The sequence below is a fragment of the Pleurodeles waltl genome, chromosome 9 (genome assembly GCF_031143425.1).
Source record: "Pleurodeles waltl isolate 20211129_DDA chromosome 9, aPleWal1.hap1.20221129, whole genome shotgun sequence".
NCBI lineage: Eukaryota > Metazoa > Chordata > Amphibia > Caudata > Salamandridae > Pleurodeles > Pleurodeles waltl.
Window position 1 is genome coordinate 229,641,770 of NC_090448.1, and position 23,677 is coordinate 229,665,446.

At 45.5% G+C, this 23,677-nt stretch overlaps 1 protein-coding gene across 4 annotated transcripts in view; it reads right to left on the minus strand.

Moving 5' to 3' along the window:
* Window positions 1–23,677, minus strand: part of PPM1M (protein phosphatase, Mg2+/Mn2+ dependent 1M) — a 271,057-nt gene that overhangs the window by 210,198 nt on the left and 37,182 nt on the right. The window contains exons 3-4 of one of the 4 annotated variants that reach the window (XM_069206603.1): window positions 1,205–1,390; window positions 173–293 (exon numbers count right to left, since the gene is read on the minus strand). In XM_069206603.1, the coding sequence (XP_069062704.1) occupies window positions 173–293; window positions 1,205–1,326 (243 nt within the window). In that variant the 5' untranslated portion in view covers window positions 1,327–1,390. Of the gene's footprint in view, window positions 1–172; window positions 294–1,204; window positions 1,446–23,677 lie in introns of all 4 variants that reach the window. The other 3 variants (XM_069206602.1, XM_069206601.1, XM_069206604.1) reach the window with 3 other exon arrangements.

Sequence of the window (23,677 nt, forward strand, 5' to 3'; positions counted from 1 at the left end):
GAATCATTTATGTAGAGAGCTTCGGCATACCCCTCAACATAAATACAAAAGACGCGAAAGAAGTATTCCTTTTATGAATATCCCCTCCGTATCCATACCTGTTGCATCCATATCCTTGGGTAAGACCAGCCTGAATCCAACCACCTTCTTTCCCTTCACACTATGTACCAACCTTTTCTGGATTTACTTTTGAGGCTTCTTCTATGTCCATTTGTAACCTGGTCGTCCTGATGTTTATGTGGCAGCATACCGCCTGGTCCTCATTGGTAACCGACTTCTGTGCGTTAATGACTCTAGGGAGACAAATATTAAGTTGGAGGATACCACCCTACTGGCATAAAAACCAAGGTCACAATACATTTAAAATATGGTAAGTGTTGAAGGAAAAAGGAGATGCAAACAGTATAGGAGAGATGCCAATGAAAAAGATAAACCAAATGCAACTAGACAGGGGAGTGAGAAAAGTTAGACACAGCAAGCATAAAGGGTCAGAGCATTAAAACCAACGAAAACAAAAAACAAAGACAAGGAGCACGTGGAAAGATAGGTAGGAAGTGCACTGCAAGAGGACTGTGAAAAGAGATTGCTTTTTCACGCATTCTTGAATGGCTACGAAAGAAAGCAGAGAGGGAGAAAGGAAAAAAGCAAAAGAGGCAGGCCAAATAAAAGAAGATGCATAAAGCAGGAAAAAACAAGTCGAAGCAAATAAAGAGTTAAGGAGAAGAGAATGGATTACGTAGAACAAAATCTGAGACAAGGTGAGAAAGACATTACATGCAAGTATTACTCTAAATGTCATCAACTCAGAACTTACATGCCCTGGCCGCGGGAAAGGAGTGCTTATCACTCCCCCAGAAATTGGTTAATTAATCTGATAGGCCTATGAGAGGCGAGGGGTAATCAGGAGTTACTCAAGGGGTCAAGGAAAGCACCTACAGATATAGGGGCTGGTATCAACCTAGTAGCTATAACCGAAATACACAAGGTGGACACTGCATACCAGAGACTGGATCTTCGTAGGATAGGAGAGCACAAGGTTGGTATGTTAGTGTCGCTAGGTAGAGAGAGTTTAGTGGTAAGGTGGATGAATGGGGAGAAGCGTAGATGGGAAATGGGGGTGCTTTTCTGCTTTTTCTTAAAAATACAATAAACACATTTAAACGCAAAAGTCAACAACTTAAGTTCCAGGAGATCATGTACTCACTCTGCATATCCTGTGTCCCACAGGAGGGGCCAGTCTTTGGTTGAGGAAGATATGGGCCTGAGGCCAAGACTCTTTCCTTCTTTGTAGCTCGCGGGCAGGAACCGAGGTCTCCGCGGCACCATGGTCTTCTGTGCTTTTAGCTCTCGGGCAACGGGTCCGCTATCACCTTCCTCAGGAAATGACCGCCTACTTTTGGTAGAAAATAATTTCCTAACCCAAGCGAAAGACATTCAGAAACCTCCTGAAAATCAAATCAAGATCAGTGTCGTCCTAGCTTCCGATAACTTAGCTCTTGTCTTTTTCATCTATTTCCTGTCTTCCTCTCAGAGCCTCTCTTCCTTTATCCTACCCCAGTTTATTTAGTTTCTCTTTCTTTTTTGGCAGCCCTCCAATGTCAACCTTACTTATTCTCCACCTGTTGTACAGTATTCCTTTCTCTCAATCTTGCCTTTTGATCTTCAAATACTATGTCCTTTGACCCTTCCTGCTGAGTCGCTCCCAAAGAGCACTCCCCTGTCTGACTCCGATTAATAACAGTTCACCTCCAAAGGTCAGCACTCTCAAAGCAGAAATATATAGCCTTCATTTAGGTTTAGCCGTGTGAGCGAGCAGATGGCGGTTTCACTTCCTCATTCCATCAAAACCAGGCAATCTGATTTTTTTGTAGTTTGAAGTGTAAAACTATAACGTTTCCTAGATAAACACATCCCTTACCGCTCAAATTAAAGGTAAAGTTGAACTGCAGCCACAAACAGGGAGAACTGGAGAAACAAGTTACTCCTGGGACGCGGAAAAAGGAAAGAAAAAGGGGTGTAGTTTCATTATAATGAGCAACGACAAAGCAACGTGCTTACTGTTGTGCTTATGTAACCCGCCACCAACAAAATAAACAGTATGATAAGTTAAAAGGCGGCTGTGTGGCAGTGATATAGCATCTGTGACGATGAAAACGCTTTCCTGATTTGCACAGCAACTGTAAAGCATTACCAAGCTTTAATTCAATTGCAAATGCTTAAATCATGCATCTAGTCAGTAATACTTAAAGTACGGCCTGGGGGCCGCATGCGGCCCTCCTGATATTACATGCGGCCCCAGTGGTGCTGTTCATTCGACTCAGCACTGGCACTTAAAATTGTAAAATAAACGGGAAAGTGTTTATTAAAAGTCTAATTGAAGTTAAGGAAAAGGAGTAACTAGGGTGTTCTGGAACTCTTAACTTTGTAAACACCTTCATTAATAATGATATCTTGCAGCAAACAAATAAAAGTATTATCTGTGTGAAATTCAAACAGTGCATTTCATTAACCTGCAGAACCGTTTCACCTTAGTACACAACATTATATCACTGCATTGAGAAGTATTTTTTAAAGTCAGTTTTCAAACATGAATTTAGAAACTTTCATCCCCTTCCATCCCCAACACCCTGACAACAATGTGAACTGTGAACTAAAAGGCAAGTCAGTTGTTATGTGAACTCTTTGGGGGAGCTGGGTTTCTATAAAACATGAACAACATTATAGTTTATTAAATTAGACACGGAAGGCTTTAAACAGCATACATCCTGGAGACATATTTCAAGGTTTTTATATGTGATGGTGAAGAAAAATGAAAAAAGGAGGTAAAGTGAAATAAAACATTTGCCTAGAATCACACAATTTGGTTAAGTGGAGAAGCCGGGATTTATACCCAAATTTCTTGTTTCACATTGGGCAATTCAGACCCTAGATGTATATGTTTCACTTGCCCTACACACACTTTACCACTACCTCTCCCCACCCTACCGCTAGCCCTTCGACCGCCAGCATGCTGGCAGCAATGCGGCTCTCGGTTACATCAAAGACTAAACAGTGCGAAAATCAAAGGGGTTGCACAGGTGCGCCATTTTGTAGGTACAAGCATGTGTGAATTGAGTGAATGTGCATGCCCACAATATCATGTGGTTGCGCCATAGCGTTTTTTTTTTATTTAATTTTAACAAGGGCTGGGGAGGGGGTGGAATTGAAGGCAAGAGGAGAAAAATGCAGACAAGAGACAACAAGTTTGAGCAGTGGGGGAGAAGCACGTGGACGAAAGAGAGCAACATGGTGGAGATGCGCGAACACAGAAGCACACCAATGAAAGGAATATGGAGAAAAGTGGGGTGGCTCAGAAGCACGCGGGTGACAAATAGAAAAGTGGGGTGGCTCAGGAATATGGAGAAAAGTGAGGTGGCTCAGAAGCACGCGAGTGACAAAGAGGAACATGAGTGCAGGTGGGAGACAGAAGCAGAAGGGTGAAACAACCCAGTGTTGAGAGGGGGTCAGCTGGAAAGCACAAGGCATCAGGAAGTGGTTGTTCACAACAAAGTGGTGCTCCAAAAGTGAGTAGTAGAAGGAGTTGAGTACTTCGGCAATGCTCCAGGGGTTGGACAAACAAAAGAAGAGGAAGTAAAGCCCACACAACAACTAATAAGAAATAACCAAATGAGAGTGACAATAAAGACAGCCAATATGTGGGCGATGAAAACCTTGTCTCAAACCATTTCACTAGGTGGAAACATTAAGCACTTACAGGCCAGATACTGATTGCATGGTATTTTTAAGAAAACACTATCCTTAGAAAGTGACGGCGTGAAACATAGGACATGCAAATATTACATGACTGAAAACTTCTATGTACAAGTGACAAAACTCACATAATCTCTCATTTTTTGGGACTTCATCCCAGATACCTGAAATAACACATAAGGGAAGCAAATCAATGCTCAACAATAAGCTCAATCTTTGGATCCCGTGAGGGAGATTCCAGATTAGATAAGGTTGGGGTTTATCCGCGAGATTGCTCTCGTTTATTATACAAGTTCACTGATTAGACTAACACAAAGCAATGCCCCTGTCCTGGCATAATATGTAAAGATTTTTTAATTTTTTATATAACTCTTTAGAAGGCATTTAGGCGTAAAAAAATCCTACATGCAAATCAATCCCAAAGGTTTCTTTAGCCATTACATCCCTTTTCGGATAGAAAAAAAATTGCACTTGAGAATTTCATGAAGAGATTCCGCCTCTCCGCCCAGAAGTGATTTTCCCCAAATCAAAACAGAGGGCACTGCAAAAGTAAAATGTGACAATAATCCAAACTTCAGGCGAAGGATGTGAGGGGCTGCTAGATTATTCAAATAACAAATCTGACAAAAGATAAAACCTTCTATTACCTCAAAAAGATCACCAAAGGCTCATATCCAACACCCCACAAGAGTAACTTAATGAAGGGATTTTCCCACGACAGACAGACAAAACGTGACCAAGTGACGTTTTCCATACGTTTTCTATAGATTTTTGATGGCCACTGCTTGGGATAACACTCTATTTGAGCAATGGGTTACATAAGTGACACCCTCCCCACTACCAGAGAAGATCTTGCCCAAGTAAAGATATGATTCTACTTTTGCCACATCATCAGCGTTTTGCAGGCAACTAATATACATGCCGCCGATTTTTAGGCGGTCCCCCTTCACCTTGACTCAAATAGCCTGGCAAACCATAATAGAAGAGGGAAAACTGCAGGGGAGCCAACAGGCAATCCTGTTTTAAGCCATTGGGAGTTGTAACCTTTCGTGATAAACCCGGAGTTCCTCCCATCAAGATTAGACACCGGGTTACTGACTGAAGTACGAAAATGAGTCTTGGAAAGTGATGGAGAATACACAATGTGAGTAGCTTTCTCCAGAGCATCTGACGATCAACTCTATCAAACGCTGTGGAGAAATCAATAAAGGCCGTATACACCGGCATACCACGGGAATAAGGGTATCTCTCATTAATCGCTTGGAGGACCGCAGTGTTATCAAGGGTGCTATGGTTCCTCATAAAGCCAGGAGGCTCTGGGAGAATGATATTGTTTCCTTGAGACCATAGTTGTAGATGGGTTAGAAAACTCTGAGTGAAGTGTTTACCTGTTGCATCTAACAATGCTATCTGTCTAAAACTTGCTGGGGACATTTTATGGCCCTTTTCATAAAGCGGTACGATGACACTACCATTCCAAGACAAAGAGACTATTCCAGTTTGATAATAATATTCAAACGCCAGGCAAAGAGAAGTTCCCAATGCTACAGCCTCCTTTTTAATAACCAAGATAGGAATCTCCTCAGGCCACATTGCTCCAATGTTCTCGCATTTTTTATAAAACCAACAATCTCGGCTTGAGATGGAACACCATGCAATACAAACAATTCTTCATCTACACTAAACTCTACAGGATCAGCTTCTCCAGGATTACTAGAATACAAATTTGAAATGTAACCCACCCAATCATTTTCAGAGATGGAAATTGCATGTGCTGTAACCCTATAATCACAATATTCAGCCACCAGGCGCCATTACTTAATTCCTTAGAATACGCGGCATCCCTTAAATTAATCCACTTATCATAGCTTTCACTCCTACACTCTTGTGCTTTTAATCTTGATTTAATGCATCTACAATGATGGATTTCATGTTGCCTTAAGGTAGAAAACAACTGATACTGTCTCCTTTTGTGGAAAACAAATTCTTGATTTAGCACCTTCAGCTTTGGACTACACTTTTTCACTTGCTTAGGGCCTTTATACTTTGAGTCTAGATTACAAAAACTCATCATGTGAGATTTAAAATAAAATATAGGGTCACACCATGAACATTAATTGAATCTAACATATACATCTTGATTTTTTTAAACATAGGGTCTCAATGTTCCTAGTTGTCCAAAAGGTACACCCATTTGACTTACTAAAGCCAACCTCACCATTTAATAGGTTCCAGGGCGCTAGTTACCTGAAGGTTAAAGGCAAATGTCAAACCCATTATGCTGTGATTGTTCATGTCAGTTGGAAGCACTGTAAATTTGAAGCAAGCCCCAAACATCTGATAGGATACTATCAAATAATCAAATTAACTCTGCCTGGAGGTTGAATGGAAAGTATTATTGGTAGGTTCACTATCTGGGATCCGTCCATTCAGAAGCACCAATCCATACTTCCAAAGGTTATCCAATAAAGGAAAACCGGGCTTATCTGTTCTAATTGTTTCTGATAATGAACTCTCCGGGATGAGCCACACTTCTTCTTTTTCAATACTGACAATGGTAAAAAAATCCAAGTTGGAAACATTTGCATTTAAGTCACTCACAATTATTACCAGTTGACAGACTTCAGCCATACTAATATAAACAATAGCAAAAAATGAACTTACCACGTGGTCAAATGATTTACTGGGAGGAATATACATATTTGCTAAAAGGGGAAAGGATGGACAACCCCTCACAACCTGGAGGTTCAATTCCAAACAAAGGTATATATTTGATGGATGAATAAAATCTTCTTGATTCCAGTAAAAAGTACTCTTAAGTAAAATTGCACCCCCCCAACTAGCATGCCACCTTTCTGAATGCCTCGCTTTGCAGGAAATTACAAAATATTCAGCATATGTAAACTCTGTAAATGCCCATGTTCTGGTAAACACACAATGAATGGTTCAGTTTTGCTTCATCATTACCCAGTCTAGTCAAGTTCCAGGACAGGGGTAGCCCACCAGAGCTACCTCGTGGCTCACTAGTCTTTACCATGGGACGGGCGCTGTAAAGGACGCCCACCAAACAACTCCACTTAAGGAGATCATCCTTCAACTCAACAACAGGAGAGTTAAAAGCACCACCCTCCTAAATTGTCATCACCCATCCTTTCTGCCCCAGAGTGACAACTATATTATTAGGGTTCACCTGTCGAATGTCTTTATCAGGCTCCACTGTACCAACCACAGTTGACTTATTTACTTTTAGCGAATTCATTTGTTGGGGAGAGGGCTCTGGGAGCTTGATAACAGGGAGGACATCAACGCCCCTTTTTAGAAAATAATCCAAAGAAGGTGACTCTAAAACCTGTTCTGGTGACACCCCTTGAGGTAACATTCAGCATGCCCCATTACAAGCTCCACAATCCTCTGTACAAAAAGACTTGTTCCTTGGTTTAGCAAATGAGAGGGTTTGTTATTGTGAGCCATTGCGGCTCCTTGATCAATTTGTGTACACAATAGTTGATTGACCTTATCACCCAGGTTTACCTTTAATGATAAAAAACAATCCCCTTTTTTCCAGCCCAATGGTATCCCCCCCAAACTTTGTATGGGCAACAGTGTCCCTCAACCCCTCAGCATCAGCTTATAATGGAGGTGCCACACTTTTAGTTACCTCCTACCCCACCAATGTCTCAGCGTATGACTACCTCAGTATGATATTTGGAACAAGCTGGGATCATGAGGAAACTATAGTAGGGTTGAAATATTATACTAAATTTGCCCCACCACTCTCCTCCACCTTGGGGTTGTGATAGTTATAATATGTATTTATCGGAGGCAGAGTTGAAGCACTAACTGCAGGTAACATTGGAGCTACCCCACTCGAAAAACTCCTTAATGGGACAATTAGAAAATGTAAAAAAAAAATTGGTTTGCCTTTTGAAGTTCTCCTGATCTTTTTGTTTTTCTTTAAAACACCTAGCTGGGACAACAAAGACGACTCTACTTTGGGCTCCTTCTTTAAACAGGTTATGATGGGATCTAATATTTGCTTTTCTGAATGACCAGCATAAGAATCAGCATTAAAACCAACCCCAGCACCAGCATCTATTAAAGTCATTGTCACATTCACTTTTCCAATTTAATTACCCCGTTTTGAACCTTTTTTTAAACTTAAGGAAAATCTCAGCCATTGTCAAATCTTTGGGGAGGTCTTGATTCTGATCCTCAAACAACAGACTGAGGCAGAGGTCCTCATCCACATTTGGGCTAGGATTTGATAACGCAACACTTAACAGTGGTTTACCAGCTTGGACAAAAATGGCCCTAACCCCCGAAGAGGGCTTAGCCGAAGTTGGCTTAAAAATTGACTTATCATTATTAACATTAATATTAGCAAAACCACACGTATTAACATTCTGTACCTCCAATAGAATTGATGACAACATATCCAAAACAGGTACGGAGCTTGACACAGATTTCTCTAATAGAAACGGTACAGAAGATAAAACATTTTCATTACAGAACACAATATCTGACGGAACACCCTCCCCTCCATTATTAGGTGGGTTTATGCTCCACTGTGCACTTGGGGATACAAAATTATGATCAGGGGAGAAGCCTCCTAAGGACAGAGAACTACTTACTGTATAATGTTAGCAAGGAGGGAAGGTTGGCTAAATCTGTATTATGATGACCCACATCAACCTGAGCACTGACAAGGGGAAAAACTTGTGCAGGCCCTTCCCTCTGTACTTCAGACGTGTAAATCAATGTCTTGCAGCATATACTCCTCCATGAGAGGGACCTCCTCTTCACTGGCATTATTGGCTCTTACAGGGGTAACTTGGGAGCCTGGAGACAGGTCCTTCCTCCTGTCGGAGTAAGGGAGGCACTGAAGGAGATTCTCCAAAACTCTTGTCAGAAGTATGTCCCCCCAGAAAATGGAATTAAGGGAAAGGGCACCTCATTCAAAGGCTCGATACCCAACCCCTCTGGATTACTTATACCAACCAGCATCCCAGGGGATTTAGCACACCCCTCCTCTTCTATTTTATCCATTTCAGTCCTGGGGGCTTGTTTGCTAAAGGGGAGGAACACACATTTGTACTCCTTTATGCTTGATTAAGTCAAGGGTGTGCGAAACAGAGCTGAGGAGGAGGCTGTCGGATAAGAGGAACTCAATGCTTCTTTGGCCTTTTTAGGCATAACTTTATCTGTTTAAAAAAAAAAAAAAAAAAAGAAATTGCCCGAAGGGATTTATATGTTTGTAGCTGAGCACCTCTGTTCCGCCTCATAGAGTTCTTTATTTTTAAGTTAGAAGAAACTACATGATCAGAGAGTAATTTTTTTAATGTCATCATAGCCAGGGACACCGAGACCGCCCCCACACCTGTCAAACACAGATGAGTCTTAACCCTCAAAATTCTAGCGTCCTTAGGGGCAGAGATGGTAAGGCCGACAGTTGGACAAATCCAATCCAAGTAAAGATCCAATGGCAGGGAGCCAGGAGGAGCCAGAAGTGCCAAAATGCTAATATAACCATCAATAAAAACAATAGGGCCAGTAAAATCAATGAATCGAGCCACAATCGAAACAGCTACCAGGCCAAAAGCCAAAGACAAATATAGGGCAAGGAATCACAATCCACGCTGACATAAGATCATAAAGTCAAAAGCTCATAAGGTCAGACTTTCCATGACACCACTAGCCCTTCCTCCTTTTCACAGGACAAGTCAGGTATGTATCCTGCATGCATCAGAGCCTGGTTTTAACCCCTATACTATAGTATTTAGCTACTGACTATACGGTAGCACCAACTCTTGGCACCTCCACCACCTAGCTCCTCTTGTCACCTCTGTTCCAGGGGAGCGGGTGGTTGACTAGCAGGCAGCCTGGATCCCCCTCATCCCCACCTCAGCAAGCCTCACCGGCTTAATGGCGGTCCCTTCCGCTCACCAGGATGATAGCTGCCAAGTGCCTAGTGTAGGAGGCTGGACTGGCTTGTAGTGAGTACCAAGGGGTACTTGCACCTTGCACCAGGCCCAGTTATCCCTTATTAGTGTATAGGGTGTCTAGCAGCTTAGGCTGATAGATAATGGTAGCTTAGCAGAGCAGCTTAGGCTGAACTAGGAGACGTGTGAAGCTACTACAGTACCACTTAGTGTCATATGCACAATATCATAAGAAAACACAATACACAGTTATACTAAAAATAAAGGTACTTTATTTTTATGACAATATGCCAAAGTATCTAAGAGTGTACCCTCAGTGAGAGGATAGGAAATATACACAAGATATATATCCACAATAGCAAAAATATGCAGTATAGTCTTAGAAAACAGTGCAAACAATGTATAGTTACAATAGGATGCAATGGGGAAACATAGGGATAGGGGCAACACAAACCATATACTCCAAAAGTGGAATGCGAGCCACGAATGGACCCCAAACCTATGTGACCTTGTAGAGGGTCGCTGGGACTATTAGAAAATAGTGAGAGTTAGAAAAATAACCCTCCCCAAGACCCTGAAAAGTGAGTGCAAAGTGCACTAAAGTTCCCCTAAGGACAAAATAGTCGTGTTAGAGGGAAAATGCAAGGAAAACACAAATCAGCAATGCAACAACGATGGATTCCTGACTGAGGGTACCTGTGGAACAAGGGGACCAAGTCCAAAAGTCACAAGCAACTAGGAGATGGGCAGATGCCCAAGAAATGCCAGCGGTTGGTGCAAAGAAGCTCTTACTAGGCTGAGGAACTGTGAATACTGCAGGAACGACAAGGGCTAGAGACTTCCCCTTTGGAGGATGGATCCCCCACGCCTTGGAGAGTCGTGCAGAAGTGTTTTCCCGCCGGATGGACGCCAACAAGCCTTGCTACACGCAAATCGTGCGTTTGGTGTTTTTGGACGCTGCTGGGGCCCAGGAGGGACCAGGAGGTCGCAAATTGGACCTGCAGAGAGAGGGGACGTCGAGCAAGACAAAGAGCCCTCACTGAAGCAGGTAGCACCCGGAGAAGTGCCAGAAACAGGCACTACGAAGATGCGTGAAACGGTGCTCGCCGAAGTTGCACAAAGGAGTCCCACGTCGCCGGAGACCAACTTAGAAAGTCGTGCAATGCAGGTTAGAGTGCCGTGGACCCAGGCTTGGCTGTGCACGAAGGATTTCCGCCGGAAGTGCACAGGGGCCGGAGTAGCTTGCAAAGTCGCGGTTCCCAGCAATGCAGCCCAGCGAGGTGAGGCAAGGACTTACCTCCACCAAACTTGGGCTGAAGAGTCACTGGACTGTGGGGGTCACTTGGACGGTGTCGCTGGATTCGAGGGACCTCGCTCGTCGTGCTGAGAGGAGACCCAAGGGACCGGTAATGCAGCTTTTTGGTGCCTGCGGTTGCAGGGGGACGATTCCGTCGACCCACGGGAGATTTCTTCGGAGCTTCTGGTGCAGAGAGGAGGCAGACTACCCCCACAGCATGCACAAGCAGGAAAACAGTCGAGAAGGCGGCAGGATCAGCGTTACAGAGTTGCAGTAGTCGTCTTTGCTACTATGTTGCAGGTTTGCAGGCTTCCAGCGCGGTCAGCGGTCGATTCCTTATCAGAAGGTGAAGAGGGATACGCAGAGGAACTCGGCTGAGCTCATGCATTCGTTATCTGAAGTTTCCCCAGAGACAGAGACCCTAAATAGCCAGAAAAGAGGGTTTGGCTACCTAGGAGAGAGGAAAGGCTACTAACACCTGAAGGAGCCTATCACAAGGAGTCTCTGACGTCACCTGGTGGCACTGGCCACTCAGAGCAGTCCAGTGTGCCAGCAGCACCTCTGTTTCCAAGATGGCAGAGGTCTGGAGCACACTGGAGGAGCTCTGGACACCTCCCAGGGGAGGTGCAGGTCAGGGGAGTGGTCACTCCCCTTTCCTTTGTCCAGTTTCGCGCCAGAGCAGGGGCTAAGGGGTCCCTGAACCGGTGTAGACTGGCTTATGCAGAATTGGGCACATCTGTGCCCAACAAAGCATTTCCAGAGGCTGGGGGAGGCTACTCCTCCCCTGCCTTCACACCATTTTCCAAAGGGAGAGGGTGTCACACCCTCTCTCAGAGGAAGTTCTTTGTTCTGCCATCCTGGGCCAGGCCTGGCTGGACCCCAGGAGGGCAGCTGCCTGTCTGAGGGGTTGGCAGCAGCAGCAGCTGCAGTGAAACCCCAGGAAGGGCAGTCTGGCAGTACCAGGGTCTGTGCTACAGACCACTGGGATCATGGAATTGTACCAACAATGCCAGGATGGCATAGAGGGGGCAATTCCATGATCATAGACATGTTACATGGCCATATTCGGAGTTACCATGGTGAAGCTACATATAGGTAGTGACCTATATGTAGTGCACGCGTGTAATGGTGTCCCCGCACTCACAAAGTTCAGTGAATTGGCTCTGAACAATGTGGGGGCACCTTGGCTAGTGCCAGGGTGCCCTCACACTAAGTAACTTTGCACCTAACCTTTACCAGGTAAAGGTTAGACATATAGGTGACTTATAAGTTACTTAAGTGCAGTGTAAAATGGCTGTGAAATAAGGTGGACGTTATTTCACTCAGGCTGCAGTGGCAGGCCTGTGTAAGAATTGGCCAGTTGAGACTTTATTGTCTAAGTGGTGATAAGTAGAGAGTAGCTCTGCAATAGACTGGTTACTCCCTTTATCATCCACTATATGGTTACTTCCCTGTGGGGATGTAAACCACCCTGTTTGAAGTTTTTTAGCTAAGCAACAATGTGAAGATGTATTTTCAGAGTTTCTATCAGTAAGTTTTAGTTTAGAGCAGTGGGAATTGTCCACTGAACCTATTTGTAGTGATGGAAATGCCAGACAGGGATGCTGTCTCAGAAAAGCCATAGCTGGGCAAAAACTTTGTCCATCTGGCTGGAAGAGAGAACAGGGATGCTGTTTCTCTTCAGTTGGAGCAGGGCAGGGATGCTGTCCTATGAGCTCCACACTAGGGCAGGGATGCTGTCCTAAGTGTTGTGAGGCAGTGCAGAGTTTCTGCACTAAAGTTTCTCTGGGAGGGTTGGAGGGATGCTCCATGTTAACTAAAATGGTGCTGTTTTTCTCACCAATGTTAGTTATCCCACAGAGAGGTACTTCCACCTCAGGGAGTCCAGCTTTGCCAGCTGATGATTCCCTTGGAACAGGTGCCACCCTAGGAGAGGTTTCTCCCACCACAGGAATAGTATCCTGAATGATAGGGTGGTTAGGGGATACTGTGATACCCTTTTTACCTGTTGATGGAGAGGGATCCTGAGTTTTCAGGCCTTCTCTCCTTTGCTTTTTCATTTCACTTGAAATGAGAGGGAACAATTCCTCAGGGATGCCCAGCATGGCTGCATGGGCATAAAACTCTACATCAGCCCAACCTGAGGCCTCTAGGTCATTACCTAAGAGACAGTCTACAGGTAAGCTAGGTGATACCACCACCTGCTTAGGGCCAGTAACTCCACCCCAACTAAACTGAATTATAGCTAAGGGAAGAAACTTAGTGGAGTTATGGACATCAATAATCTTATACTGTTGTCCAATGATGTGTTGTTCAGGAGGCACTAGGTTTTCAGTCACCAAAGTGAAACTGGCACCTGTGTCCCTGTAGGCCAAGGCCTCAACACCATTTATTGAAACTGTCTGCCTGTACTTATCCATTGTAAGGGGACAAGCAGCCAGTGTGGCAAGGCCAATGCCACTAGGTGTGACAGAAACTGTCTTGGGACTGATTACATCAGTTTCCACTATGGACCCATAAGTGAACCCAACTACACCCTTTGCTTGACTGTTGCCAGCAGTCCCACCACTAGTACCACTACTGCTAGGGGCACTAGAGCTTGATGTATTAGTGGTGGTAGGCTCAGGGTGTTTACCTGGACAGGACTTATCCCCTGGCCTATGGCCTCTGTTTTTACACACAAAGCACCAAGGCTTTTTAATGTGTGCAGGTTGGGAAGAAGAGGAAGAATTTGTTTTATCCCCACCCTCTGAAGAGTGTTTAAGATTTGAAGTGGGATCTTTGGTTTTACCCTTATCCCCATGCTTATCTTGAGATTTTTCACCATCTTTCTTTTTATTGCCATCTTTGTCACCCCCTGTATGAACTTTTCTGTTCACCCTTGTTCTGACCCATTTGTCTGCCTTCTTTCCCAATTCTTGGGGAGAGGTCAGATCAGAGTCTACCAGGTACTGGTGCAACAAATCAGACACACAATTATTAAGTATATGCTCTCTCAGGATTGTGTTATACAGGCTTTCATAATCAGTAACTTTACTGCCATGTAACCACCCCTCCAAGGCCTTCACTGAATGGTCAATGAAATCAACCCAGTCTTGTGAAGACTCCTTTTTGGTCTCTCTGAACTTTATCCTGTACTGTTCAGTGGTTAAGCCATAACCATCCAGGAGTGCATTCTTAAGAACTGTAAAATTATTGGCATCATTTTCTTTCACAGTAAGGAGCCTATCCCTACCTTTTCCACTAAATGATAGCCATAGGATAGCAGCCCACTGCCTTTGAGGGACATCCTGTACAACACAGGCCCTCTCAAGTGCAGCAAACCACTTGTTAATGTCATCCCCCTCCTTATAAGGGGGAACTATCTTGTGCAGATTCCGGGAATCATGCTCTTTTGCAGGATGACTATGGGGAATACTGCTGCTGCCACCATGGGTATATAAACCCAACTTCTGTCTTTCCTTCTCTAATTCTAAAGACTGTCTATCCAAATCCAGCTGTTGCTTCTTGAGCTTCAGTCTGGTTTGTTCCACTCTCAATCTATTGAGCTCCCTTTCTAACAATCTGTCATCAGGGTGGGTGGGAGGGACATTTCTAGATACAGAGGTATGATGGGAATGAACAGAAGGAGACCTGTCCCTTACAGAGGGCACCCTAACAGCTTGGCTACCAGTATAATGTGAGAGCACACCATTAGTATGGTGTGATTCAACCTCTGTACCAACTATGCTAGACTGTCTAGTAATGGGCAGGCTGAGAAGTTTCTTTCCTGAACCTTTTCCTGGGGGAGTCCCTGGATCAGATTGAGAACCATTAGCTACTTTTTCTACAGATTGGGCACTTATGGCCTTATCCTGTACTCTAAGCATATTAATTAACAGTTCTAAAGAAGGATTCTTCCCTTCACTCAAACCTCTCTCTATGCAGAGACTCCTTGCTCCTTTCCAGCTAAGGTGATCATATGCAAGTTTGGACAGTTCAACAGTTTTTCCTGTGCCAGACATTTTTTTGAGAGAGTTAAAGTGATAGAAAAAGAGAAAAAAAAGTTTTCAGAACTTTTTGGAAAGACAGAAAAAACTTTTTAAACTTTTAAGAACTTTTTGAAAGTTTAGAAGTACTTTTCAGCACTTAGAAAAGAGTGAAAAGAGAAAATGCAAAACTTTTTGGCTATGTGTATATACACTGACCTTGTTTTGTATATTTTTCTCTTATGAAAAGTACAATGACAAGAGTGGTAAGTAGTCTCAAGCACTTATCCCACCACTGCACAACCAATGTAGGAGGCTGGACTGGCTTGTAGTGAGTACCAAGGGGTACTTGCACCTTGCACCAGGCCCAGTTATCCCTTATTAGTGTATAGGGTGTCTAGCAGCTTAGGCTGATAGATAATGGTAGCTTAGCAGAGCAGCTTAGGCTGAACTAGGAGACGTGTGAAGCTACTACAGTACCACTTAGTGTCATATGCACAATATCATAAGAAAACACAATACACAGTTATACTAAAAATAAAGGTACTTTATTTTTATGACAATATGCCAAAGTATCTAAGAGTGTACCCTCAGTGAGAGGATAGGAAATATACACAAGATATATATCCACAATAGCAAAAATATGCAGTATAGTCTTAGAAAACAGTGCAAACAATGTATAGTTACAATAGGATGCAATGGGGAAACATAGGGATAGGGGCAACACAAACCATATACTCCAAAAGTGGAATGCGAGCCACGAATGGACCCCAAACCTATGTGACCTTGTAGAGGGTCGCTGGGACTATTAGAAAATAGTGAGAGTTAGAAAAATAACCCTCCCCAAGACCCTGAAAAGTGAGTGCAAAGTGCACTAAAGTTCCCCTAAGGACAAAATAGTCGTGTTAGAGGGAAAATGCAAGGAAAACACAAATCAGCAATGCAACAACGATGGATTCCTGACTGAGGGTACCTGTGGAACAAGGGGACCAAGTCCAAAAGTCACAAGCAACTAGGAGATGGGCAGATGCCCAAGAAATGCCAGCGGTTGGTGCAAAGAAGCTCTTACTAGGCTGAGGAACTGTGAATACTGCAGGAACGACAAGGGCTAGAGACTTCCCCTTTGGAGGATGGATCCCCCACGCCTTGGAGAGTCGTGCAGAAGTGTTTTCCCGCCGGATGGACGCCAACAAGCCTTGCTACACGCAAATCGTGCGTTTGGTGTTTTTGGACGCTGCTGGGGCCCAGGAGGGACCAGGAGGTCGCAAATTGGACCTGCAGAGAGAGGGGACGTCGAGCAAGACAAAGAGCCCTCACTGAAGCAGGTAGCACCCGGAGAAGTGCCAGAAACAGGCACTACGAAGATGCGTGAAACGGTGCTCGCCGAAGTTGCACAAAGGAGTCCCACGTCGCCGGAGACCAACTTAGAAAGTCGTGCAATGCAGGTTAGAGTGCCGTGGACCCAGGCTTGGCTGTGCACGAAGGATTTCCGCCGGAAGTGCACAGGGGCCGGAGTAGCTTGCAAAGTCGCGGTTCCCAGCAATGCAGCCCAGCGAGGTGAGGCAAGGACTTACCTCCACCAAACTTGGGCTGAAGAGTCACTGGACTGTGGGGGTCACTTGGACGGTGTCGCTGGATTCGAGGGACCTCGCTCGTCGTGCTGAGAGGAGACCCAAGGGACCGGTAATGCAGCTTTTTGGTGCCTGCGGTTGCAGGGGGACGATTCCGTCGACCCACGGGAGATTTCTTCGGAGCTTCTGGTGCAGAGAGGAGGCAGACTACCCCCACAGCATGCACAAGCAGGAAAACAGTCGAGAAGGCGGCAGGATCAGCGTTACAGAGTTGCAGTAGTCGTCTTTGCTACTATGTTGCAGGTTTGCAGGCTTCCAGCGCGGTCAGCGGTCGATTCCTTATCAGAAGGTGAAGAGGGATATGCAGAGGAACTCGGCTGAGCTCATGCATTCGTTATCTGAAGTTTCCCCAGAGACAGAGACCCTAAATAGCCAGAAAAGAGGGTTTGGCTACCTAGGAGAGAGGAAAGGCTACTAACACCTGAAGGAGCCTATCACAAGGAGTCTCTGACGTCACCTGGTGGCACTGGCCACTCAGAGCAGTCCAGTGTGCCAGCAGCACCTCTGTTTCCAAGATGGCAGAGGTCTGGAGCACACTGGAGGAGCTCTGGACACCTCCCAGGGGAGGTGCAGGTCAGGGGAGTGGTCACTCCCCTTTCCTTTGTCCAGTTTCGCGCCAGAGCAGGGGCTAAGGGGTCCCTGAACCGGTGTAGACTGGCTTATGCAGAATTGGGCACATCTGTGCCCAACAAAGCATTTCCAGAGGCTGGGGGAGGCTACTCCTCCCCTGCCTTCACACCATTTTCCAAAGGGAGAGGGTGTCACACCCTCTCTCAGAGGAAGTTCTTTGTTCTGCCATCCTGGGCCAGGCCTGGCTGGACCCCAGGAGGGCAGCTGCCTGTCTGAGGGGTTGGCAGCAGCAGCAGCTGCAGTGAAACCCCAGGAAGGGCAGTCTGGCAGTACCAGGGTCTGTGCTACAGACCACTGGGATCATGGAATTGTACCAACAATGCCAGGATGGCATAGAGGGGGCAATTCCATGATCATAGACATGTTACATGGCCATATTCGGAGTTACCATGGTGAAGCTACATATAGGTAGTGACCTATATGTAGTGCACGCGTGTAATGGTGTCCCCGCACTCACAAAGTTCAGTGAATTGGCTCTGAACAATGTGGGGGCACCTTGGCTAGTGCCAGGGTGCCCTCACACTAAGTAACTTTGCACCTAACCTTTACCAGGTAAAGGTTAGACATATAGGTGACTTATAAGTTACTTAAGTGCAGTGTAAAATGGCTGTGAAATAAGGTGGACGTTATTTCACTCAGGCTGCAGTGGCAGGCCTGTGTAAGAATTGTCAGAGCTCCCTATGGGTGGCAAAAGAAATGCTGCAGCCCATAGGGATCTCCTGGAACCCCAATACCCTGGGTACCTCAGTACCATATACTAGGGAATTATAAGGGTGTTCCAGTAAGCCAATGTAAATTGGTAAAAATGGTCACAAGCCTGTGAGTGACAATTTGAAAGTAATGAGAGAGCATAACCACTGAGGTTCTGGTTAGCAGAGCCTCAGTGAGACAGTTAGGCACCACACAGGGAACATATACATGCACACCTATGAGCACTGGGGCCCTGTGTGACAGGGTCCCAGTGACACATACATATAGGCCACAAACCTATGAGCACTGGGGTCCTGACCAGCAGGATCCCAGTGACACATAACAACCATACTGAAAACATAGTGTTTTCACTATGAGCACTGAGGCCTGGCTATCAGGATCCCAGTGAGACAGTGAAAACAGTGACAAACACCCTGGCATACACTCACAAACAGGCCAAAAGTGGGGGTAACAAGGCTAGAAAGAGGCTACCTTCTCACACCTAGCACCTACCAGCCAGACTACCTCCCTTCTTTCCTTTCTTGTCATTGACTCACTGCTTCCACTGGTGCTTCCAGCAGATTTTTGCGGGTTTTCACACCTCCTGCTTACCAGGTGGTGGACACTGGATTTGTTGAACTTGTTACCACTGGAATCAAGGTGAAGCAGGCCAAGCAGGTTGGTGGGAGGGCAGGGAGGCAAAATACTCTCGAGATTTGGCAGGGGGGCATTCTGGGCTGTTTTCTCTCCCCGGGCCTCCAATCAAGACCCCAAATCAAGGCCCAAGTTCTCAGGGAGAAACTGCTGATACACGGAGTCTGCAGCTCTGCACTGTAGTCCTCTCCGCTTGTCACCGCCTGTACATATCTCACTGCCTGTTATGATCCAACCAGGCCTGGCGAGCAGTGATAAAGTGTATGTGGTTTCTCCCTAAAACATGGTAACATTGGCTCATACCCAATTGGCATATTTAATTTACTTGTAAGTCCCTAGTAAAGTGCACTAGATGTGCCCCGGGCCTGTAAGGTAAATACTACTAGTTGGCCTGCAGCACTGATTGTGACACCCTCATCAGTAGCCCCTTAAACTATGTCTCATGCCTGCCATTGCAAGGCCTGTGTGTGCAGTTTTACTGCCACTTCGGCTTGGCATTTAAAACTACTAGCCAAGCCTTAAACTGCCCTTTTTCTATATATGTCACCCTTAATGTAGGCCCTAGGTAACCCATAGGGCAGCGTGCTATGTAGGTAAAAGGCAGGACATGTACTTATATGTTTTACATGTCCTGGTAGTGAAAAACTCACCAATTCGTTTCACACTACTGTGAGGCCTGCTCCTCTCATAGGCCAGCATTGAACTGCCCTTATATCCTTTTAAGCAGTAGATTCTGATCTGAAAGGAGTAGCCCTGTTGTGTTAGTATGGCCAGAATAGTATTAGAAAATCCTGCTCATTGGTGAAGTTGGATTTAATATTACTATTTTAGAAATGCCACTTTTAGACAGTAGGCATTTCTTTGCCCTCATTGCCACCTGTGCCTTAAAGCCTGTCTCCAATCCACATCTGGCCTGTGCAGGTTGACAGATCCCCTTGTGCATTCCACCCAGACAGCCATAAACACAGGACACTCAACTGCATCTTCATTCATCTGCATACTGATGGGTCTCCCTGGGCAGGAAGAGGGGAGGGGCTCTCACTTACATTTCAAAGGCCAATGGCCTGCCCTCACACAAAGGACTGATAACCCCCCACAGAGCTCCTGGAAGACAGGGCTGGGCTGGTAGGGCAACTTCTGCACTGCAAAACCACTCTTTGAAGTGTTCCCCCTTCAAAGGCACTTTTGTGTATATATACTTGGAGTAAAGTGCCACTGTTGGCATGGTTAACCATTCCCCACCCCTCCCACTTTTTTGCCTGATATTGATGCCAACTTTGATTGAAAGTGTGTTGTGATTCTGCTAACCAGGCTCCAGCACCAGTGCTCTTTCCCAAAATCTGTACCTTTGTTTCCACAATTGGCACACCAATGGCACACAGTTAAGTTCCTTGTAAAAGGTACTCATGGTTCCTAGGGCCCCGTGGCCACAGAAGGTCCCCAAGGGCTTCAGCATATATTATGCCCCCCTGGGGGACCCCACACCAAGCACATGCACACTGCCTTGGCAGTTTGTGTTTGCTGGTGGAGAGAAAAATGCAAAGTCGACCTGACACCCCTCTCAGGGTGCAATGCCCAGGAACCACTGCCTGTGGCATAGGTAAGTCACTCTTCTAGCAGGTCTTACAGCCCTAAGGTGAGGTGTACTATACCACAGGTGAGGGCATAGCTGCATGAGCAATATGCCCCTACAGTGTCTACGTCCATTCTTAGACACGTAAGAGCAGGGTAGCCATACTGAGTATATGGCCTGGGAGTCTTTCATTACGAACTCCACAGCTCCATAATGGCTTCACTGAATACTGGGAAGTTTGGTATCAAACTTCTCAGCACAATAAACCCACACTGATGCCAGTGTGGGATTTCTTGAAAAATGCACACAGAGGGCATCTTAGTGATGCCCCCTGTATGTTGGCCAAACAGCTATTTCCACATGAGTTTCTTACCACATGGAGTGAGAGCCTTTGTGCTCTCTGTGGCCAGAAACAAAGTCTGTCCTTGGCAGAGGTGCTTCACACCTCCCCCATGCAGGAATGGTAACACCTGGAGGTGAGCCTCCAAAGCTCAAGTCTCTTGTTACAGTGACCAAGAGCCTTCCAGTTAGTACACTTGCCCACCCCTGGACAAAGCTCCACTTTTGGTGGCAAGTCCGGCGGGAAAATTAGGGAAAGCAGGGAGGAGTGACCACCCCAGCTAGGACCACCCTAAGGTGTCCAGAGCTGAGGTGACCCCTGCCCTGCAGAATCCTCCATTTTATTTTAGAGGACAGGGACCATTAGGGTTAGGTTTGTGTCTCCCTCCCCAAAGGGAGTGGACACAAGAAGGGTGTAACCATCCTCAGGGACAGTAGCCATTGGCAACTGCCCTCTGACCCCTGTAATAACCATAAATCCAGAATTTAAGGGCTCCCCTGAACCCAAGTCGTCAGATTCCTGGCGACTGCCACAAGAAGATAGAAGAAAGAAGAAGGACTGCTAAGCTGAAACCCCAGGAGAGAAGGAGGAAGACGAAAACTGATTTTGCCCCAGCCCTACTAGCCTGTCTCCTGCTTCAAAGAACCTGCAAAAAGAAGGTGACACATCCTGCGGGTCCAGCGACCTCTGCCAAGCTTCCAGAGGACTGCCTGCATCACAGTGGAACAAGAACTCCCGTGGACAGCAGCCTTGTGCAAGAAGAAACAACACCCAAGGACTCCAGAGCCTCCCGGATCTGTGAGTCCTGACACTCCACACCTAACGCCCACAGCTCGTGTCCAGGTGGACCAACCAACTAGAAAGGATTCCCAGGTGATTTCGAGCAAGTGCCCACCCTGGGCTGACCTCTCCTGTCCCCCACGACAACACCTGCAGTGTGAATTCAGAGGACCCCTTTGACCGTGAAAGCTCAGAAGATACCGGTCGCATAAAGGTCCACTGCACCTGCAGTTCCCTGGCCTTGGGGAACCTCGACCTCCGGTGCAGCAATGTTCAGCAGGCGGCCCTCCTACTTGTCCAGCCTGTGGTTTTCCCAAATCGACCCCCCTCATAGGAAAGCACTGGGAGCCCAACACTCTGTTACACCCTGCACCCGCCTTCCCCTGTGCTGCTGAGGGTATGTGTTTTGTGCATACTTGTGCACCTGCCCCCTCTCCCCCCGGTGCTCCTCTGAACCCCCCCTCCCCCGGTCAGCCCTCCAAAGACGTGTATATTTACCTGCCTGCAGATCTGAAACGGAGTGCCCCCAGTCTCTATAGGAGCCCATGTCAAATTTTCCTCAAGTTTGACCTCTGCACCCGGCCGGCCACGTGTTGCTGGTGGAGGTTGTTTAGGGTTAACTTGAACCCCAACCTGTGGACTTCCTAAAACCCTGACACTGGAACTGTAAGTTTTGTACCTACCTGCAAATCGTTTCCCCCAGGAACTGTTTCTGAAAATTGCACTGTCAACTTTTAAAACAGATAATTACCAATATATCAAAAACTGTATAATTTAGCGAACTCAAACAAAGTATTATTGATAGATGTCTGAAGTACTTACAACTTGAATCTTGTGGTTCTAGAAATAAACTAACAAAATATATTTTTCTATATAAAAACAATTGGTCTGGAGATGTCATTGAGTGTGTGCTTCTTCTACTGTCTGTGTGTGTACAACAAATGTTCTGCACTACTCTCGGATAAGCCTAACTTCTCAACCACACTACCACAAAAGAGAGCATTAGTATTATCCTACTTTAGCCTCTGTTAAGCCTCTGGGCAACCCCTAGACTCTGTGCACACTATATCTAATTTTGATATAGTATATACCGAGCCAGCTTCCTGCAATACTGGGTCTCTGACCCTATCAAATCAGACATTTATGGACCTACAACTAGACACTGTCAGGGGGACTGCCTGGCTGCCCAAATGACTCATCTGGACTGCTTCCCTGCTTATTGCCTTGCTGCCTGCTGGCCACTGACTCTGCTAGAAGGACTAAGCCTTCCCCACAAGTGCTCTCCAAGTGCTTGGATTGAGCTTTCCTCCTGTTCTGAAGTCTCAGGGCCACAAAGACTTTACCAAAGAAAATCCCACCAGTGTGTCGGAAAATCTATGCAAAGCATGCAGAAGTCGACGCAGCTCCTCCCTCGTGGCTGAGAAATCACTGCATCATCTACCGTATTGACACAGCGCCTGCTACTTCTTACCAGCCCGTCAAGGATGTTCAACTCATCGTCCCTGGGCATCAAAATATCCCCGCATCGCAATGAGCGACCAAGAATGTGCTCCTGGAAATCGACCTATCACCTTGTAGTGTGGAAAGGAACGATGCATCATCAGTGCAGTGCCGGAACTATAACGCAACACCTTATTTTTTGACGCATCTCTTCCTCTACGAACCTATGCATCCTTATTTTTGATACATCCCAGGTACTGTGTTACAAGGATACAACCGATAATTCTAAAGGATTGAGACTCACTTAAACCTTTAAAAAGTGATATCTTGACTTGTGCATATTGGATTTTTGTTGTTTTGATCTTATTTTGTTCAGATAAATATTACATATTTTCCTAAACTGGTGTGGAGCACTTTTTGTGGAGTTTGCACAGTGTTACTGTATGGGTTATTGCACAAATACTTCAAACATTGCCTACTAAGTTAAGCCTGCCTGCTCTGTGCCACGCTACTACCAGAGGGTGAGCACAGGATAATAGAATTTTGTGTTGTGACTTACTCTGACTAGGATGGTGGTCCCTAAGTGGACAAGGGTGTATACCTCTGCCAACTAGAAACCCAATTTCTAACAAAATCCTTTCATCTTAAAGCATTGTGATTAACATATTGGCTGAGAGATGACTAATCATAGCTTGTGGATGATTGGATAAACACCTGCTATAATCAGTTCAATGGTGGCAGGAAACCATCTCTTGTTACTACTACGAACGCTCCACAGCTAGGGTAAAAACAAATACATTACAATTATATACATTGAACCGGTTGCTGCAACAATTTCTATGCTTTCGATAATATTATTTTGCTTGCCCTTCCATTCATCTTATTTTATGACTTCATGTAACCTTCATTACTGCTGCTGATTTTCCAAGTGACAACCTATATTCAATTATGTACTACTTGTTTCCTTTTGCTTCTTTGTTTGAAT